Genomic DNA, 14,957 nt, shown 5'->3' on the forward strand with positions numbered 1-14,957 from the left:
TTCATTTTCGACTCAGTCAAAACTTTTAATATAGAACTGCTAAGATCATATTACCCAAGGACGAAATCCGAGTAACAAAATAATCAGATTCATATATAACAATACATAACCGATAGTCTGTAAATTTTGAATCAAGAAATGAAAGATAAATAACCGAAAGTTCGGTAGATTCCGAATTAAGAAATGAAGTATACATTTCCGAGTGTCAGGTCTCTGGTAAAACGTCGCATTCATAAGTTGAAAAACTGTGTGAATGATCGACCTAAGTCCATTTTCAGTGACAAATAGGCTGTAAAATGTCTATCATCTCTTCAAGATAAGTATGTTGTTGTTCCTGCGGAAAAAGCTTCAAATAATATTGTCTTAATATGTAAATCGTATTACTACGAGTGTCTTATAAAAGAATTAGGAATAAATGAGCACTCAAGTAATCCCACATACAAAAACATATCATTTGACAAGGATGAGATTTTGGCGAATCATAAGTCCTTCATGGCTTCTATGAACATTGCATTGAACAACAAATCGGAGGACTTACCTTGTTTGTATTGGATACATAAACTTCACAAAATTCCGTACAAACAACGGTACATTGCCGGCTCATCTGCATGTTCTACTGATGAATTGTCCATCAGATTGACTAAAATTCTGTCCGCAGTTAAAGAGGGTCTTCAGATATACTGTGAAACTGTTTACTCGCGTAGTGGTATTAACCATATGTGGATTCTTAAAAACTCAAAAGAACTTCTGGATAATTTTAAATCTCGGTCTTTTTCTGAAATTAGTTCTATCAAAACTTTTGATTTTTCAACCTTGTATACAACCATTCCCCATGTGAAATTGAAAAACCCTCTAAAAGAAATAATCCACAATGCTTTTCATCATACATATGGTAGCATACGCTATAAATTTATCACTTTGGGATACCATAAGGCATATTTTGTTAATAAGGAACAAAAGGGTAAAACATACTACACAGAGGAACAAGTGATCAGTATGCTGGAGTCTCTTATTGACAACATATTTGTTGAATTTGGAGGTAGACTTTTTCAACAAATTGTCGGTATTCCCATGGGAACGAACTGTGCGCCTCTCCTTGCCGACTTCTTATTTTCATATGAATTGGAGTTCCTTCATACACTTGTCAAAAACAAGAAGATCAAAGAAGCCAGGTTATTTAATTTCACTTTCAGATATATTGATGATGTTCTTTCCATTAACAATCCCAACTTTTCTGATTGGATTCCATTTATATACCCACCAGAACTAGAAATTAAAGAGACAACAGACACGGCTTCCTCTGTCTAATTTTTAGACTTATACCTCGAATTTGACATACACAGTCATCTCAGTACCAGAATCTATGACAAACGAGATGATTTTAATTTTGAAATTATCAATTTCCCCCACCTTAGTTGTAATATACCAACTTCACCTGCATATGGAATATACATTTCCCAACTTATTCGGTATTCAAGAGCTTGCAGCTCCTATTCAGACTTTGTAAAACGTCACCAGTGTCTGAGCAGAAAGTTGATAAAACAGGGGTATGTCAAAGAACGTCTCGTCCTTTTTCTAAAAAAGTTCATCGGAAGGTATCAGGAACTTGTTGATAAATATTCCGTATCAACTTCATAAATAAAACAAGATGGTCTTGAAGTATAGATTTTGCGTACTGACGTTAACCTGGTTATCATCTTAATAACGTGTTATGGTATTCTTTTATTTGTCTTTATTAATATTGCTTTTACTGTTAAGTCAGTTTTTTGAGATATTCATTTGACGTAACTCTGGGCTTATGTAAAACATCATACTTTGAACGACAAAATTATTTCTTTTATTAATATTACTTTTACTTATAGATCTTGCCATACTTTGAATGACAAAACTATTTATTCATTAATACTACTTTTTCTGTTAAGCCAGTTTTTTATGATATACATTTGACGTGACTCTGTACTTGTGTATCCCGTCATACTTTGAACCACACAATTATTTTATTTATTATTATTACTTTTACTGTTAAGTCTGTTTTATGTTATATCTACTTTACGTGACTCTGCATTTATGTATGCCAGTTCAGTTTCTTGTATATTCCTCCATTAATTGTGGAGCACTACCCAAAGGGTATAGTTTTAGCAACTATGTACACCTTAAAACATAAGGAAACAAATAATTATATACAGATGACTGAATTAGGTTATAATAATCACTAGATGATAAATATCATAATTAATTCATAGGATTGTCGTCATAAAGTTTTAAAAGATATATAATAATTCATATGTGCTGGGTTGTAAGAAAATTTTAAGAGACAACTGCATATATTTACAAATAAGAATTAAAATGGTCTCAAATTAAAATTACTTATAATTATTAGTTAAGAGTGCTATAAATACATCGGGAACTATAATGAAAATTATATTTTATAAGACTTATGTAAAATGGTTGGGGTTTGGAAAAATTTAAGCTAATATATATACATAAATTTACTTCACAGTTTAATTTACTATATGGGGATTTTGTCATTATTCTTTAAATTATAACTGATATCTTACAATTTTAAAAAGAGAAGATTTATTTTTAATTACATGTACTTATAAGTCATAAAATAGTAAGATGATATACTATTAGTAATGAACTGTTTTATTTTAAAAAGTTTGCTTATACTGTACTTGTGATCAAGTTTTTTTTTTCTTTTTGTGCGCAGCACAAAAATCTCATAACACATATTTCTAGCCAGAGTTTCAATGCTTTCATACACAGTTGAGTAACAGTTTATGTCTTTGCTAGTACAGTCCATTATGAGCTGCAGTAAATTCCCTTGTTGTATGATCTTCTTGTATGTTGAGGTATCAATTTCATCCATTGTCAGTTCAATTTTTGAGCAGTATTTAGATCTTATTTGCTCTAATTCTTTGCAGTGTAGAATAAAATGTTCTAGATCTTCATTTCCCTTTTCACAGATTGTACACATCGGGTTAACTTTCGGATCGAACTTAGCTCTTTTGGCTTGGAATATGTACGTTTGAGTACTTATTTTTGCTTTTATTTCTCCTGCCTTTACATCTTTACTATTGTTTTTTACACTTTTCCATATATTGTGAGCTTCATTTAATGGATTGTTCTGTATCTCTATGTATTTAAGTGATGTTTTTTCCATTTTTTCATTATGACATTCATTTTTCCAGTATTCCTTGATCTTTATTCCTACTAGTCTTTTCCATTCGATTTTATTCAGTGGATTTTCTATGTAGTAGCTGCTAGATTTCAAATTGTATTTTGATAGAGTTTTTTCTACTCTGTTGATAAAGTCTTTTCCTCTTTGGTCTGAAAATACTATTTGTCGGCGCAGAATTTCACATTCTATGGTTCCTGAATTTCGAACAATATTCATGAAGAAGGTAAGTACATTTTTGTCTAATGTGATGGCAATAGGTTCTGCTCCTACTAGGGTATAGACAGCCATATTTCCTGTATTATTTGGAAGCCCTTGAATTTGTCGGAGGATTTTTCTCTCTGCCAGTTCTAGCATATCCTTTTCTTTTGCAAGTAGGTTCATCACCTCAAGTCCGTATATGCTTCTTGGTACTGCATATGTTCTCCATAGCTTGTATGTGACCATGGGTGAGCATCCCCTTCTGACATGTAACCCAGCTCCAAGAAGGCTGTATATTGTTGCCCTACCGGTTCTTATTCTTTCTGAGATATTTGCACGGTTTTGCTCGTTTCTTTTGATACCTAGATGTTTGGTTTTATTGGTTATATTGATGTCATTTTCTTCAAATTGCAATGTTGATATGTTTGAGCCTTTTGCATTGTATAGAACAGCTTCAGATTTAGTTGGATTGATTTTGACTAGATCTCTGCTTGTATGGTGTTGCACTATGTCTAATATTCCTTGTGCATCTGCAGTACTATTTGCCAGAACAGCAATGTCATCGGCACATGTTGGCGCAGGGACTTGTATATCACCAATACATGCTCCAAGTCCACTTTTTAATATGCTATCCAGTATGACGTTGTTGTAGCATTTATATAGCGTTGTAGATAGTTTTGCACCTTGTTGAATTCCTTGTAGCACCATTACATCTTCTGTACATTGCCCTTCCCATTTAACCTTAATGCTCATTCCTTTATACAAGTTTCTCAGTAATATCCAGAGTTTTCCTTTTATTCCATAATGGTACAGTTTGTTGAATAGTATTTCATGGTTTAGCTTGTCAAATGCCTTTTCTGCATCAAGAGTTATTAAGATCAGCAGTATCTTTAATTTCTTACTTTCTTCGATTGCTTCTGATGTGAGGAATGCTGCACATAGTAATGATACTCCTTCTGTAAAGCCTCTTTGCAGGGAGTTTTGTATGTTGTTAAATACAGAGTCAACTCTATCCTTCAATATACTTTGTAATATTTTTACAAAGGTTTTAGTTACAGTTATTCCTCTGTAGCTAGATGGTAATGTTTTGTCTTTTTCTTTCTTTAAGATTGGTGTTAGAATCCCTGTCTTTAGGAAGATTGGTACATCCAAATATGTTAAGATTAAATTTAGCAGATGTCGAAATTCCATCTTCATCGGGTGCTTTTCCTGCTTTAAGTTTTTCTATAGCTTTATTTACTTCCTTTACATTAACAAGATCTATGCCTTGACCTTTTTCCCTTTCTATGGATTCTATTATATTGTTTTGTATTTCTACTAGCTCTAGTTTTTCAGTGTCAAAATTTTCCTCTATTGTTGGTGTAGCTAGTTGTTGGAAATGTTCTTGCCAGATGTTCATTATGCTTGGTCCATCTTCTGCAGTCTTTTCATTTAGTTTCAGTATCTTGGTATTAGTAAGTGGTGTTTTTCTTTGCATGTTGATAAGCTTGTAAAAAAGTTTTGTATCTGCATTTGAAGCTTTCATAATTTTTCCCGCTGTTGATTCTCTCTGCGAGGCATAGGTTTGTCTTTGTGCTTTTCGAAGTATTCTCTTTGCAGCTGTCATTTTGATTTTGAGCTCATTACTTCTTTCTTGAGGTGCTCCATGTTGCCTCCATACTTTATATGCATTTTTTGATTGCTTTGATGCCTTATCTATTTGTTCATTCCATATCGCCTTTCCCTTTGATTTGATTTTGATTTTTCTTCTATACTTTGAGATTGCTGCTTCTCCGGCTTTATGTAGCAATTTTTCTAGATTTCTTATATCTTGCTCAATGATTCCTTTTGATTTTTGCATGAGTTTTGGTAGATCTTTATTGATGACTTCCTTATAAATTTGATGGTCGCAGTCAGTCCATTTAGGTTTTGCTATGATAGTTGTTGCTTTTTCCCTGACTTTTTTCAGTTGACTATTTAGTGTCAAGATAACAGGTACATGGTCCGAGGTATTCTCTAGGTCAGTATCAAGGACATCAATTTGTCTGATTGTGTTAATGATTTCGGAGTTACTTTTGAAGAGGAAGTAATCAATTTGTCCTTTCGACATACCATTTTGGTGATAAAATGTCTCTTTTACTGGGCATTTCTCAGTATTTCCTATACATTTTTCCTTGCAGAATGTCTTTAGGATTTTATCATGAGGTGTCGAGCTTCTATCAAGTGACCCGTTCATGTCTCCACATACTATAATTTCGTGTGTGTCTTTATATTTCTCTATCATTTCATCAATTTGAGCCAATGTGTCTTTGTATTCGATGTCTGCATTTTTGCTATCTGATGGCATATATACATTTATAAGACATATTGGTTTGTCTCCTTGTTGAATATGTATGGCTTGTAATCTATTTTCACCGTCTATCAGTTCCTTATGCCGTCATACTTTGAACGACAAAATTATTTTATGTCTACCTGTCCGAATTTAAACGCGCAATTTTACACCAGTGCTGGAAAATTTTCCATCCTTTACGGGTAGACTTTACATTTATAAATTAAATCGTTTAAGATAAGCAAGTGAGGATGTTAAATATGATGTATGCCTTTATTCGCTTCTTCGTTACATTTGTTGTTTTATAGTGATTAAGATGATAACACAATGTTGACTGCTGTACCCCTATTTTTGACATTTTTACTCTTTGAGTATGTTTGTATTGTTCACGCATCGTTGACAATGTAATGGAATTTGATGCGACTATCATATAAGTGAGAGGTTTAGCTAGCTATAAAACCAGGTTCAATTCACCATTTTCTATATTAGTAAATGCCTGTACCAAGTCAGGAATATGACAGTTGTTATCCATTCGTTTGATGTGTTTGGACTTTTGATTTTGCCTTTTGATTTTTGACTTTCCTTTTTGAATTTTCCTCGGAGTTCAGTATTTTTGTGTTTTTACTTTTTTATATTCCGAATCAAGAAACTAATTATACATTATTGATAGTCTCTTGAAATCCGAATCAACAAAAATGAAATATACATAACCAATAGGTCGGTAGATTCCGGATCAAGAAACGAAAAATATATAAACTTACTTAATGCATTTGAATTAATTCCACATAAAACATGTAAACCAAGTAGGAAAAACAAAAATCCATTCCCCATGTTTGTTGGAAGTATTTGCCACTGAATCAGTCAATGTACCTCCATAAATGAACATATTGTTCACGAGAAAGGAGAAATGATTATTGTTTCACTCTGACTGCCACTGAGTATATATACTGGTCTTTAAGGATGAATCAGAAAGCTGTAAGATAAGCCTAGCATTAAATCAATTTCTTCTTATCACAAGAAATTTGTTTGCTACCTTCATACACAAAGCAACAAATCCCTTATTTCCATAATGGAAAATAATAACATCTTACGCAAAAAAAGAAACATAAATAGTATTAAACTTTTATAGGAAAAAAAAACCGGTGAAAACTACAGGATGTATTTGTAAAGAAATCCATATGTTATAATCTGACTTATCTTTATTTCAATGATGTATTCATTTGTCTGGTAAGTGACTGAGAACTCGTTTACTCCTTTGTAACAGTATATGTTTACATATATATTGCAATATCCATTAAATCGTCAATAATAAAAGAGAGCCGAAAGACACCAAAAGAGATATTAAAAGAAAAATAAAAGCGAAGACAAACTGGCTGTGCTATGACAAAAAGACAAATAGTAACAACAACACGCAGATAATTTACATATCGAGTGTTATAACTACATGAACTATACGCTTCAATATTGTATAACATGATATTATGGCATAACTCAAACTTATTCATTTAGTTTATGTTTAATTGTTTTTTGATGTCTTTTTGATCGAGTTTAGCAGTTTCAATTGATATTTTAAAATGTGTCTTTTTATGTTGTAATGTAACACATCTTTCTCAGGTTAGGGTGAAGTTTGGCGACTGTTAACACGTTTAAACCAGCTGCATTTTCATGCTCCTCTGCATCTTTATTAAGTCAGGAGCCTGCGCAATGGTTGCCGTTTATTGATGATGTTCATAAATGTTTCTCTTTATTTTTCTTTTTTTTAAATTAATTAGATCGTTGTTTTTTCTGTTTGAATTATTTTACACTAGCCATTTGTGGGACCTTTATAGCTTGCTGTTTGGTAAAAGCCAAGGTTCCGTGTTGAATGATGTACTTTTACCTATAATTGGCGCTCATACCACATCTTCTTATATATAAGATCCAATGTTATCCATTTCAACTTCAAGAATTCCCTTTTTTAGTTTTCATGTCATACTAAATGCTGAATATGTGCGGGTTACGGAGGTTTTAACTTCCAGTTTTAGTTAAAAAATAGTGACTTTTTGTTTCTTTTTAAGTTTAATTCCTAATGTTCATATAATGTATCTCGTTCTTGTTTTGACGATTAGCCACCTTTCATCCTGTTGATTTTCAGAGATACGTGAATCAGTGTATAGGTGATCGTGGAGATATTGTTGATGTCCAGGATCTACTTCCAAAACAAACCCTTAAAATCTTCTTCCTATATGTAACCCAAAGCCGGAACTTTCTTGCAGTGAAATAATTATATTGACAACAATAACCAGATGCTCCACAGGGCGCAGCTTTATACGACCTCAAAGGTCGAATCATGAAAATTTAGGCATGTATGGACACAACATTCAAGCTTGATACAGCATAGAATTTGGATTGTGATTAAATAGTTGACACATCGTATGTTTCTGACACAAAATGAATGTGGTCTAATGAACATAACAAAATCAAATTTACCTATTATGGTCCAATATCCATAATAAGTTTTAGACCCCAATTTGGACCAACTTGAAAACCGGGCCCTTAATCAAAAATTTAAATACATGGTTTGATTCAGCATATCAATGAACCCCAATTTTAACGTTGGTAGCATATATATATTAACTAAGAGACAAGCCATATGAACTGATTAACATACTTTAATATAATGCTCGAGCTAAGTAATCAACACAAATACATTAAGCAATACGACGCGACCTTCTCTGCTATGTCCATCAACACAACACGTGCGTGAACTCTGAAACTGTATAGATATTTATGAATGAATGAAAGTTACAATATTACACCAATAATTCAATTTTTGTTAAAATCAAACTTAAGTTTTATTTTTGGACCCTTTAGACCAAAATGGAGACTTATCTGAAAACGGGAACCAAAATTAAAAATCTAAATACATGGTTAGATTCTGCATATCAAAGAATTTAATAATTCAATTTTTGGTGAAATCAAACAAAGTATAATTTTGGCCCTTTTGGACCTCATGTGGACCAATTAAAAACAAGGTAAATTTCCAATAACTTGATTAACGGTTAGATTCAGCATATTTCATAAACCCCAAGAATTCAAGATTGCAATCCCATTGAAATTGGTCAAGAAATAGGCAATTTATACAAAGTATTAGAAAAGTATTGTTTTGGCCCCTTTTTGGCCCCTAATTCCTAAACAGTTTCTGTTTCTGCTTCTGCCAGATAATGGTCACAATCAACGAACTTTAGTGTTCTATGTTGTGTCATGTGTTCTATTGTTTTTCTGTTTGTCTTTTTCATTTGTAGCCATGGCGTTGTCAGTTTGTTTTAGATTTATGAGTTTGACTGTCCCTTTGGTATCTTTCGTCCCTCTTTTATTGTCTAAAATCTAGAAAAATACATATTTTGACCCGTGGGTCCGTTGTTTCTAAACTGTTGGCACCTAAACCCCCGAAATCCATCTAAACCTTCCTTTATCAACTTTATGTTAAAAAACATGATTTCTATTCACTTATACTAAAGTTATCATCCGGAAACCATCCGGCTTCGGACGACGATGATACCAATATACGACGAAAAAAACATTTTGCGGTCGTATAAAAACCTCTGACTCTTATCTAAGAACGACATGTATTTTGGAAGATCTCAGTCGGTAATTAACTACTTCGATTGCAAAAATGAGGCGGAGTAAAGCCATGCATTCCAACACTAGTGACGAGTAACAAATGTAGAAACAAGAAACAATTATGTCATGTATGTAGTTAATCGATTGTCTTCCTCTAGGACACCTAACACACTTTCAATATCCTTATTCATACTACACAACAACCCAACCTAAACGCAACAACGCGTCAGGCTCAGAAGTATTGCAATACCATTCATATATCAAAACAAAAAGTTATAAAACATCGTATCCAGCAGTGACTTTGACTTTGCACACACAGACTGCCAATATTGTAAAATCTATATCATTTAGTCTTTGGTGGAGAGTTGTCTCATTGTCAATCATACCACATCTTCTTATTTTGATAGGATCATAATGTGATCCCGGCTTTGTATTAGGCGGAGTTAGATTTTCGTTGAAATCAACGAGACCAATTTTATGCACAAGATCCACATATTGAAAATTAATGTTTCATCAGTGATGTTCGAAGCAAGCATATTTGAAATCTAAAGTCTCATACGAATGTTTAGAGTTTATATGACCGACAATGTCATAACTTAAACAAAACCTGTGCTAGCTATATATATAGTGTACGAAGAAAAGTAGGAAGGAAGAACTGTAAGCCTATAATTCCGAATCCTTACTTAATTCTTCTTAACTCCTTACTTGGTACGTGACATTTTAAGAAATAAATTGGTAGGTTGAACCTGTTTTTGTGGATATCCGAAGTTTGCACTTTATGGCAATGTCAAATATACCGTTACAATGACAACATTCAAGACGGGATTACAGTACAAACAAAATAAAGAACGCCAAACTCAGAGAACACACATGAATGAATAATATGATAGTATTTTTCGACATGTAAACCAAAGAATAACAACAAATAACTAAAATTAATTTAGGACAGTACGTAAAACCAGCTTAATAGAATTACGAACTGTATGTTTGTAACACGAATAGATCAATGCCACAAAAAGCGACTTCACAGGTAAATTTCTAGAAATTAGATATAAATCAAGATTAGGTTCCTAATTATGTTATTTGATGTATTTTAAAAAATTACAAGAATATTAATATAGAATTGTGTTAGTAATAACTAAGCTTACTATGTTGGCCTTTCTTTCAAACATTTTATTTATAATTTTTTTTACTTTTACATATGAACAAAAAGTAAATAATAGAATCAAAACTACAAGCAATATTTCAATTTTAAAAGAATGTCGTATCAGAATTACAAATAAAACTCCGTAAATAAATACATGAACGTTGGTTAAACAAATACCGTGCAAATATCATGGTAATGTTATAAGTACATAGATTTGTACACTACCAACAATTTGACTAGCATTTACATGTACATTAAATGCCGCTATATAAACAGTACTTTTAGGAAACATCACTAATCAGTACATTAAATGCCACTATATAAACAGTACTTTTAGAAAACATCACTAATCAGTACATTAAATGCCGCTATATAAACAGTACTTTTAGGAAACATCACTAAACAGTACATTAAATGCCTCTATATAAACAGTACTTTTAGGAAACATCACTATTCAGTACATTAATTTTTATATCATTTTCAGTAATGTTGGGAAAAAGTTGTTTTCAGTACTGAAAATTTCAGTCATTTTTCCGTACTAAAAATTTCAGTCATTTTTCAGTACTGAAAATTTCAGTCATTTTTCAGTACTGAAAATTTCAGTCATTTTTCAGTACTCAAAATTTCAGTCATTTTTCAGTACTGTATATTTCAGTCATTTTCCAGTACTGAAAATTTCAGTTATTTTACAGTACTGAAAATTCAATCATTTTAAGTACAGAAAGTTGTAGTCAAATTCAAAACCTGATAAAAAATACTCGGTTATGCTATCACAAACATCATAAGCCCCAAGGGGGAGTTGGTAATAGAAATATGGTCACTTGGTCCTGTTCCTACCAGCAGTAAAAAGCTTCCCAAAGTGGGGCGTCCGTCTGGCTGTGCAAGATGCATCAAGTTTGCAGCTACGTCCTGTCAGAATGCATATGGGGAGGTTAAATCCAATGCCTCGTGTAAGGAGAGTGACAAATCTCTGCACGTTAAGAACCCTTGCAACAACTCTTCCTGTTGCATGGCAAAATTTCTGTCCCTATCTAATATACCTTTATTTTCCAGTGGAAGTCGAAATTCATCCCGATCATCATCCCGGTGGGCATCTATTATTACAAGACCTACTAGTACCTGTTGTATTTATTGTTAACTTGTTCTCGTCCTAAACCTTCGTGAAATATTTGCCACTGGACATAAAGCAAACAACAATCAATCAATCATCAACAAATATCATAAGTTGGTTTGGGATAAAAACAAGTATTTTATTTTAAAACTCCATGGCTTTATGTATTCTTTCATATCAACACATTAATACATTGAAGAGGATTCTTTTGATGAACTTTATGACAACATTCTTTATGTGCCTGTTTCAAGCCACGACTTCTCATTTTTGATTGTCGTTATGTGTTGTATGTCATAATTTGTGTTATTCAATGTTTTTGGCGTAGATCAGTGCGTTATTTTCCTTACGATTAGTTTCACTAGTTATCAAGTAGACTTTTACAGCTTTCCATGAGCAATGATGTTTTTATTGTTGATTCATGTGAAAGACGGAAAAGGAGCTGACATATAGACAGTAAAATTCAATCACATAAGCAACAATACAAAACCATCAGACAGAGGTCACCAATACAGTTCTTCAATATTAAGCAGTCAACACCATACAAGAAGTTTTGAATAGCTGCGACAAAAAAAAGTAGATGTCATCTAGATGTACAGCACAATGTCAGAATATCGTTCATCAAACTAAATGTATAACTGCACAAAGACATATCTATAACATGACTTTGTCCGACTTGGGGCAGAGGTGCATATAAATGTGGCGGGTTGAACCGATTTTGTCGACGGCTGACGTTGAACATTATGGTTATATATATATATAGTATCCTAAATAAAGCTAACGATAACAATGACCACTGCCCTTTCCTCGATCTTGATATCTATATCATAAACGGGAAGCTTAATACAAAAATTTATGATAAAAGAGATGATTTTTCATTTCCTATTGTTAATTATCCATTTTTAGATGGTGACGTTCCCTTGTCACCATCTTATGGTGTTTATATATCTCAACTTGTACGATTCGCTCGTGTATGTAACAATGTATTAGATTTTAGCGAGAGAAATTTATGTATTACTGAAAAATTATTACACCAGGGTTTTCGATATCACAAACTGGTCAAAACATTTACTAAATATTATCACCGGTATAAGGAAATAATTCGTAAATATAACTCAACATGCAGACATCTTATACGTTCAGGTATTTCACATCCAAAATTTTATGGAAATATTCTTTATAAAGCACAAAAATGTCAGTATTCTCCTCAGAAACTAACAAAACCTTTAAATAGACTTATTAAAAGGGGATATAATTACGATACTGTTGTCAGGTCATTAAAGATTGCATATTTTGGCTTTAACATTTATTCACTGATAGGGTCTTTGCATCGGAACTAAACACATTTATTTCTAAAAAAAACAGTTGTTGGCATGACACGGGTTATGTTCTTCTCATATATTTTATGATAGTATGATACTAAACCCCTAACGGGAGGGATTGTACCTGATATTCATATGATGAAGACATAATCTTTCAATCAGTTTAATTGAGGTCTGGAGCTGGCATGTCAGTTAACTGCTAGTAGTCTGTTGTTATTTATGTATTATTGTCATTTTATTTATTTTCTTTTGTTACATCTTTTGACATCAGACTCGGACTTCTCTTGAACTGAATTTTAATGTGCGTATTGTTATTCTTTTACTTTTCTACATTGGCTAGAGGTATAGGGGGAGGGTTGAGATCTCATAAACATGTTTAACCCCGCCGCAATTTTGCGCCTGTCCCAAGTCAGGAGCCTCTGGCCTTTGTTAGTCTTGTATGATTTTAAATTTTAGTTTCTTGTGTATAATTCGGAGTTTAGTATGACGTCCATTATCACTGTACTATTATGCATATTTTAGGGGCCAGCTGAAGGACACCTACGGGTGCGGGAATTCTCGCTACATTGAAGACCCATTGGTTGCCTTCGGCTGTTGTTTGCTCTATGGTCGGGTGGTTGTCGCTTTGACATATTCACCATTTCCTTTCTCAATTTTATTGTTATGTTGTTGTTAGTTGGGAGGCATACCACATCTCCTTGTTTTATTTAAGAATTGAATGCTTCTTTTTGTAAATTTATTGGGGTGTAAAAGCGTTGACCGAAGTACATTTTGTATGAAGCGCGGAAGCGCTTCATTCTAAAAATGTACGCACGGTCAACGCTTTTACAACCCTATAAAGTTACAAAAAGAAGCATTCAATACTTATAATTACATTTTTTTAGCTATGATCAAGAAAAAACGAATTTTATATTGTTTTTATTTAATTCACCTGTATATACACTTTATTGTGGGACCACGTGTTATCATGAATGAAAAGTTTTATTGAGTGATACAATTGCTTACGGAATAACACGTGATGTGCTGTTAGCTAATCAGAATAAAGTATTATAATGAAACATACATCTAATGTAATTATTAATAGAACTAAAAATGTAGATTATATATGCAGTCGTCTTTATTAAAACTGTTGCTCTTTCACACTTTCTTGTAGCACTTGAATTGCAATGAAGTCTTTAATATAGTTCACGTTTCTCCCATAGAAAGAAAAGATCCTTCTGATACCATGACAGTTTATTATCAGTAATAATTTCAAAGTAATTTAAAAGAATAAGCACACGTTTCAAGATATTTTTATAACATGAACCTTGGACCAAGTCAGGAACCTGTAGTCTAGTGGTTGTGGTTGGTTCATTTCGGTCATATTTGTTGTTTGTAAATTGTTTTGTTATACATTAGGCAGTTAAAATTCTCCTATGAATTGTTTCATATTCATTTTTCACATGTTTAAACCTTTTATAGCGACTTTTACTCAATCTATCAAGGCCGTACAATTGACTACAATTGCGTATATCTAACTAAAACTTTGGTGAATTATATTTGTCATTGAAAATTATAACCACATTTCTTATTTTGAACAACATTGATATTTTCTATTCAACGGCAAGAAAATAGAACTTTGCTTCTTTTTGTTCTTTGTGTGGTTTTAATATATATATAGCATAAACATTTTGACAGCAGTAGATTTTGAATGAAAAGCTGGACTAATTTTTAGGGTAGTATGGCAGAATCCAATTAAAATACATATTCTAAATATAAAAAGAAATATTAGTTAAATTCTCACGAAACAGTAACCCTTCTACCAAAGATATTTCAGTCTATTACTATATGGAGTCTAGTTCGGTTTTCTTCATCTTTTACATTACAAGTAAAAGAGTGTTCAATTGCAAAAAACTGCATTTTTTTTGTCCTTGACTTAAAGCACTTTCAAAATCACGGTTAGTGTAAAAGAATTATCTAAACTACAGACAAATTTTCTACCTATGAAATTAAAGTGAATCGAGCTATCACATGATTTTTTTTTATGGGAAATGAACACGAATCGAGCCTTCACATGAATTTAACAGTAACTGAACATATTTTAGATAATA

The 14,957-nt window shown here is 32.5% G+C and overlaps 1 protein-coding gene across 1 annotated transcript; it reads right to left on the reverse strand.

The window, feature by feature from the left end:
- Window positions 1-4,451: 4,451 nt before the first annotated feature.
- Window positions 4,452-5,705, reverse strand: LOC139483509 (uncharacterized). The gene has a single exon (XM_071267529.1). The coding sequence runs from the start codon at window positions 5,703-5,705 to the stop codon at window positions 4,452-4,454; it is 1,254 nt and encodes a 417-aa protein (XP_071123630.1).
- Between the last annotated feature and the right edge of the window lie 9,252 nt (window positions 5,706-14,957).

Source organism: Mytilus edulis, chromosome 7, assembly GCF_963676685.1.
Source record: "Mytilus edulis chromosome 7, xbMytEdul2.2, whole genome shotgun sequence".
Classification (NCBI taxonomy): domain Eukaryota; kingdom Metazoa; phylum Mollusca; class Bivalvia; order Mytilida; family Mytilidae; genus Mytilus; species Mytilus edulis.

Bases quoted from the DNA above. Each gene is read 5' to 3' on its own strand.
- LOC139483509 (XM_071267529.1), bottom strand. From the start codon at position 5,705: ATGCCATCAGATAGCAAAAATGCAGACATCGAATACAAAGACACATTG.